Source organism: Zea mays, chromosome 9, assembly GCF_902167145.1.
Source record: "Zea mays cultivar B73 chromosome 9, Zm-B73-REFERENCE-NAM-5.0, whole genome shotgun sequence".
Lineage (NCBI taxonomy): Eukaryota > Viridiplantae > Streptophyta > Magnoliopsida > Poales > Poaceae > Zea > Zea mays.
This window is the reverse complement of record NC_050104.1, coordinates 75,286,198-75,292,971: the sequence shown is the minus strand read 5'-3', so window position 1 is coordinate 75,292,971 and position 6,774 is coordinate 75,286,198. Positions and strand designations below refer to the sequence as shown.

Genomic DNA, 6,774 nt, shown 5'->3' with positions numbered 1-6,774 from the left:
ATATACTATATATGTATCACGAGGAGCACGCGCTCTTGAGCTCTGCACCAAGACAGACGGATACGGCTTATCTTCCGAATTCCGATCTCTGACTCCATGGCACGTCATGCCATACGCATGTACGCCATTAATGAAGGCCGAGAGAGACGGCTAGCCGCACGAGGGCAAAGCAGCCAAGGACAACAAACAATCCGGCCCGTCACGTCCGTACCCCGTTTCTTCGTCTCTAGCTGTTTCACATGGAAAAAGAATCCTTGCTTCCGCGCGGCTGAAAGTGACGGCGGAAGAGTCCGAGTTTTGCATTCGTATCTGGCCTTTTTTGCGTTACCTGCCCGGCTGCCCCACGAGAACGCTAGTCGCAAATTTTGCGTTTCTCAGCTCGCATCGGTCGGTCCGCGCTGTGGTGTCGGGCATTTCTGATGGATGCGATGAGAAAAAAAGAAGTATATCGTCGAAACCGGATCCGCACGCCGCTGGAGCCGCTACAGTGCACTTCCCTGCATAAAATGCGGGTCAGCCTAGCATACCTACCCGGCTGGCAGTGCCGCTAGCCCGCTACAGTGCCCTCCATGCAAAATACAGCGCTCAAGACAACAGCAGCGAATGCCAATGCCAATTAATAACTAGCTACTGTCTCGTCCGTCCAGGAAATAGGCCGGAGAAGGAGACGCCTCGGCCTCTCATTGCTGGGTGCGCTCCATGTTAGCGGCCGTAATGGCTGATAGCGGCGATGCGGCCATGGCCGTTGTTCTTGGTAAGAACTAGGAGAGGAGACGGCCGAACCTTTTATTTGCTTGCTCGTATAGATCCTTTCCTCTTTCTTGCTTCCGTATCGCTAGATCTCAGCTGTTGGTTGGATCAATGGTTTGCCATACCTGCTGATAATATAACGAGCTTGCTCTTATTGGTTGCCTCGATCGCATGGCAGGCTGGTCGTCATCTTGGATCTGCGGGGAAGAGGACGGCGGGCGGCTCACCCTCACCGTCGCGTCCAAGTGCGTGCAGAGGACACTCATAGACTGCGTCAATGTGGTCCTGTTCATCGCGTACGTCTGCACGCTGGCTGCCGCCTGCGTCAGGCGGCGGCAGCGCTCTGCAGATGCGAGCAGCGGGAGGAGCGGCGCTCCTAGTAGGTGGGTGCTGCTCGTCGTCTCCACGTGCTGCGTGGCAGCTGCCGTGGCCTACTGTGTCACGGCTCTCCAAGACGCCTACGACATCAAGACGGCGGTTCCTTACTTCGTCAGGGGCCTGGTCTGGATCGCGCTGGCGGCCTCGCTGCACGCCCAGCCGACGAGGCCGGCGAGGGTCGTGGCCGTGCTCTGGTGGGTGCTCTTGTCGCTGCTGGCCACCGCGTACAATTCGGAGATCCTTGCCGGGGGGCACAGCCTGGACCTCGCGGAGATGATTGCGTGGCCGGTGAGCCTCCTCCTGCTGCTCTGCGCCCTCGGCTCCCTGCTGCCGCGGGGCGACGGGCACCACTACCGGGACGCCTCCAACGGCAGCAGCGGCTTGTCGGAGCCTCTGATCGGCAATGACAGAACCGTGCCAACCTCGGAGTTGTACCGCGCTGGCCTGTTCGGCCAGCTTGCCTTCTCGTGGTTGAACCCTCTGCTCCGTGTCGGCCGCTCCAAGGCGCTGGACCTCGGCGACATCCCGCTCATCGCCACCGACGACACCGCGCACCACACGTCGCAGCAGTTCACGGAGGCCTGGAGCCGCCACGTGAGCGACAAAGCCAGGAGCCGCCGGGGCGTGGGCAGCAACAGCCTCGCCCTCGTCTTGGGCAAGTGCTTCCTCAGCGAGATCCTGCTCACCGGCTTCTACGCCTTCCTGAGAATGCTGTCCATAGCAGTTGCCCCCCTGCTGCTCTTCGGGTTCGTGTGGTACAGCAACCAGGAGGAACGAGACCTCCGGGTCGGCCTGTCCCTTGTCGGCTGCCTGCTGCTCGCCAAGCTCGTGGAGTCGCTGTCGCAGCGGCATTGGTTCTTCAGCTCGAGGAGGACCGGGATGCGTATCCGGTCAGCGCTGATGGCGGTCATCTTCCAGAAGCAGCTCAGGCTGTCCATTCAGGGGAGGAACAACCACTCCACTGGCGAGATTGTCAACTACATTGCGGTTGATGCGTACCGGCTTGGCGACGCCATCAGCTGGCTGCACATGGGGTGGACCTCGCCACTTCAGCTCGTCTTTGCAGTTGCCACGCTCTTCTGGGCACTCAAGCTTGGGGCTCTTCCTGGTCTAGTCCCGCTAGTCATCTTTGGTTTCCTCAACGTGCCATTCGCGAAAATGCTGCAGGGGTACCAGGCCAAGTTCATGGTTGCACAGGACGAGAGGCTCCGGTCCACGTCGGAGATACTCAACAGCATGAAGATCATCAAGCTGCAGTCGTGGGAAGACAAGTTCCGCAGCACGATCGAGTCGCTCAGGGACGGCGAGTTCAAATGGCTGAGGCAGACCCAGATGAAGAAGGCCTATGGTGCAGTCATGTACTGGATGTCCCCGACGGTCGTCTCTGCTGTCATGTACACAGCAACGGCCATCATGGGGAGTGCTCCCCTGAATGCTAGCACGCTCTTCACGGTCTTGGCCACCCTGAGGGTAATGTCTGAGCCAGTGAGGATGCTTCCGGAGGTCCTCACAATGATGATCCAGTACAAGGTGGCATTAGATCGAATTGAGAAGTTCCTTCTCGAAGACGAGATCAGAGAGGACGATGTGAAAAGGGTACCTTCAGATGACTCTGGTGTCAGAGTTCGAGTCCAAGCCGGAAATTTCAGCTGGAAGGCAAGCGGAGCTGATCTGTCACTGAGGAATGTTAACCTTCGCGTGAACCGAGGAGAGAAGGTGGCCGTATGCGGCCCAGTTGGCTCAGGGAAATCTTCACTCCTGTATGCATTACTTGGGGAGATACCAAGATTATCAGGATCAGTAAGTGACCAGGGACTGAATGTTTTTTTTCTCTTTACGAAATAAAAGATTTCAAACATGTGTTGTAACTGAGAAAACAACAAACTTATATTTTGCAGGTTGAAGTTTTTGGTTCAGTAGCATACGTTTCACAGAGCTCGTGGATACAGAGTGGGACTGTTCGTGACAACATACTCTTTGGGAAGCCTTTCAACAAGGAACTGTATGATAAGGCGATCAAATCTTGTGCTCTGGACAAGGATATCGAAAATTTTGACCATGGAGACCTCACAGAGATCGGTCAGAGAGGACTGAACATGAGTGGAGGCCAGAAGCAAAGGATTCAGCTGGCTCGAGCCGTCTACAGTGATGCAGATGTTTATCTACTGGATGACCCATTCAGTGCAGTTGATGCGCATACCGCTGCAGTCCTTTTCTATGTATGCTGCAGATAAGCTCCTCGAACTTTATCCATGAAATGGTATGTTTTCTGCTTCACGTAGTACTAAGGCCAATGTTCATGCAGGAATGTGTGATGACAGCACTTGCAGAGAAGACTGTCGTCCTTGTGACCCACCAGGTTGAATTTCTGACTGAAACCGATAGGATTCTGGTAAGTTGATACTCTCAACACAATCGCTTGTGATTCTTTATATCAGAGGTCCTCAGTTCATAATCTACAATGCGTTCAACAGGTAATGGAAGGTGGTCAAGTTAGTCAACAAGGGAAATATTCAGAACTCCTGGGATCTGGGACAGCATTTGAGAAACTGGTGTCTGCTCACCAGTCTTCGATCACAGCATTGGATACCAGTGCTAGCCAACAGAACCAAGTTCAAGGGCAACAAGAGTCTGATGAATACATAGTGCCAAGTGCGCTTCAGGTTATAAGGCAGGCCAGCGACATCGACGTGACCGCAAAGGGCCCTTCAGCAGCAATACAGCTTACAGAAGAGGAAGAGAAGGGCATTGGCGACCTGGGATGGAAGCCATACAAAGAATATATAAATGTATCCAAGGGGGCTTTCCAATTCTCTGGCATGTGTATTGCTCAAGTGCTCTTCACGTGCTTCCAGATCGCATCCACATATTGGTTGGCAGTGGCTGTTCAGATGGGTAACGTCAGTGCTGCACTTCTTGTTGGGGCATATTCTGGACTCTCTATCTTCAGCTGCTTCTTTGCCTACTTTAGAAGCTGTTTTGCGGCTATTCTGGGTCTCAAGGCCTCCAAAGCATTCTTTGGCGGGCTAATGGACTCCGTATTCAAGGCTCCCATGTCATTTTTTGACTCAACACCAGTGGGAAGAATTTTAACGAGGGTATGGTTGTTATTTTATTTTACCGTATTTGTTCAAATAAGATCATAGTAAGATAGTAGTACTAACGTTTTTCAACAAAAAAAAGGAGAATTTAAAATTCAAGTGCTGGCCTGTGCAGGCATCTTCAGATTTGAGCATTCTAGACTTCGACATACCTTACTCCATGGCTTTTGTGGCGACGGGCGGCATTGAGGTTGTTACCACAGTACTGGTCATGGGTACTGTAACTTGGCAAGTCCTGGTTGTAGCGATCCCAGTTGCTGTCACCATGATATATGTTCAGGTCAGTACACATTGCTGCAAGAAATAACTCTAGTTAGTTAATGTATCTAGCGAGTTTTTGAGCTAACACATAGTTTTCAATTCAATCAAAACATGAAGAGGCACTACGTTTCCTCAGCTAGGGAGCTAGTAAGACTCAACGGAACAACAAAGGCACCTGTAATGAACTATGCATCAGAATCAATTCTCGGTGTGGTGACGATCAGGGCATTTGCAGCAACTGAGAGGTTTATCTACAGCAACATGCAGCTCATCGACACTGATGCCACACTGTTCTTCCATACCATTGCCGCACAAGAGTGGGTACTCATAAGAGTAGAGGCACTGCAGTCCTTGACAATAATCACAGCAGCATTGTTCCTTGTTCTGGTTCCTCCAGGAGCAATTTCTCCGGGTAGCCACATTACCATTATAACTACATCTTCCTTCCCAATGGTATCTTTGGACTGATGGAATATTACCGGTATGATCTTATTTCAGGCTTTGCAGGACTTTGTCTCTCCTATGCTTTGACTTTAACTTCAGCACAAATATTCTTGACAAGGTTCTATTCGTACTTGGAAAACTACATCATCTCGGTTGAACGAATCAAGCAGTATATGCACCTCCCAGTGGAGCCACCTGCCATTATACCAGATAGTAGACCTCCAACTTCGTGGCCGCAGGAGGGAAGGATAGACCTGCAAGATTTGAAGGTAAGATGTTTGTTTTCCACAGTATCCTAGAAGCTTTCTAAGAAATTGACTCGCTGTCATGTACTCCATGAGCAGATAAGATACCGTCCAAATGCGCCGCTTGTCCTCAAAGGAATCACTTGCACTTTTGCTGCTGGGAACAAGATTGGGGTTGTAGGGAGGACAGGAAGTGGAAAATCAACACTTATCAGCTCATTGTTCCGTCTCGTTGATCCGGCGGGTGGGAGGATACTTATTGACAAGTTGGATATTTGCTCCATTGGCCTTAAGGATCTAAGAACTAAACTAAGTATTATCCCTCAAGAACCTACACTTTTCAGGGGAACCGTGCGCAACAATTTGGATCCCCTTGGCCAGCATTCTGATGAAGAGATATGGGAGGTTAGAAAAACTGTCATGACTCCAAAATCTATAACAAGTTTTAAAATGTAAATGCAAATTCTCACATAATACCCCTTCTGTTACCACAAGCAGTAGAAGCTTGCCATTTTAAAGATCTAATCATACTAAACTTAACCATATTGCTACATGCCTGTGTGGACAATAAAATATCATGTTTTCTGATATGCGCTACATGCAATGACTATTTCAGGCCTTGGAGAAGTGTCAACTGAAGACAGCAATCAGCACCACCTCTGCTCTTCTGGATACAGTTGGTATGTGAAGATAAAATTATACCCAAATCAATTTATATCCTATTAAAGAGAAACTAAACACAATCCGTTTGTTCATGCAAAATAAAATTGTGGTAGTGAGTGATGATGGCGATAACTGGAGTGCTGGACAGCGTCAGCTCTTCTGTCTTGGCAGAGTTCTCCTACGCAGGAACAAAATTCTAGTTCTAGACGAGGCAACAGCATCCATCGACTCTGCAACAGATGCAATCCTGCAGAAAGTAATCAGGCAGCAGTTCTCAAGTTGCACGGTTATAACCATAGCTCACAGGGTACCAACTGTGACAGACAGTGACAAGGTCATGGTCCTGTCCTACGGTATGTTATACAAGACATTTTTCGTCATGTAGCATCTGCAGAAAAGTCCAATTCATTCCTCGGAATATCAGTATGACAGATAAACTATCAATGCCTTATATGATATATTACAAGTATATCACCAAGCTTACTCTATACGTGTATGTGTATATGTATGATTCATGACGATGATTTTCTAATTGTGCAGGGAAGCTTCTAGAATATGAAACACCAGCCAAGCTGTTGGAAGACAAACAATCAGCATTTGCTAAACTTGTGGCTGAGTATTGGGCTAATACCAAGAGAAATTCAACATGATCTACCATTATTGCAGGACATGATAAAAGATATGATCATTTTAATCAAGATATCGAAAGATTCAAGGGTTCTCAAATTGAATCTTTAACAAGACAAGGAATGCCATCATGATTATTTGATTGATGTGGTTACTGGGAGTGAATAAGATATCAACAGAAATTCAATTTTGGTAATGGAAGCAATTTTTGGAGTGAGGGCTGATGTTCGAGAGAACTCCAGCTGGTTGATTGAACATGTGGTATTCAATGCAAAATGAAATGGAGGATCCACTTCTAGCATGAT

At 49.2% G+C, this 6,774-nt stretch overlaps 1 protein-coding gene across 1 annotated transcript; it reads left to right on the top strand.

Annotated features, from left to right (window-relative positions):
- Nucleotides 1-544: 544 nt before the first annotated feature.
- Nucleotides 545-6,492, top strand: LOC100037760 (multidrug resistance protein associated 1). Its single transcript, NM_001112472.2, has 12 exons — nt 545-754; nt 929-2,928; nt 3,027-3,347; nt 3,434-3,520; nt 3,603-4,226; nt 4,345-4,509; nt 4,608-4,902; nt 4,989-5,203; nt 5,279-5,584; nt 5,796-5,859; nt 5,956-6,195; nt 6,383-6,492. Exons 1-12 carry the CDS (start codon nt 700-702, stop codon nt 6,490-6,492), a joined length of 4,482 nt encoding a protein of 1,493 aa, NP_001105942.2. The 5' UTR covers nt 545-699.
- The last annotated feature ends 282 nt before the right edge of the window (nt 6,493-6,774 follow it).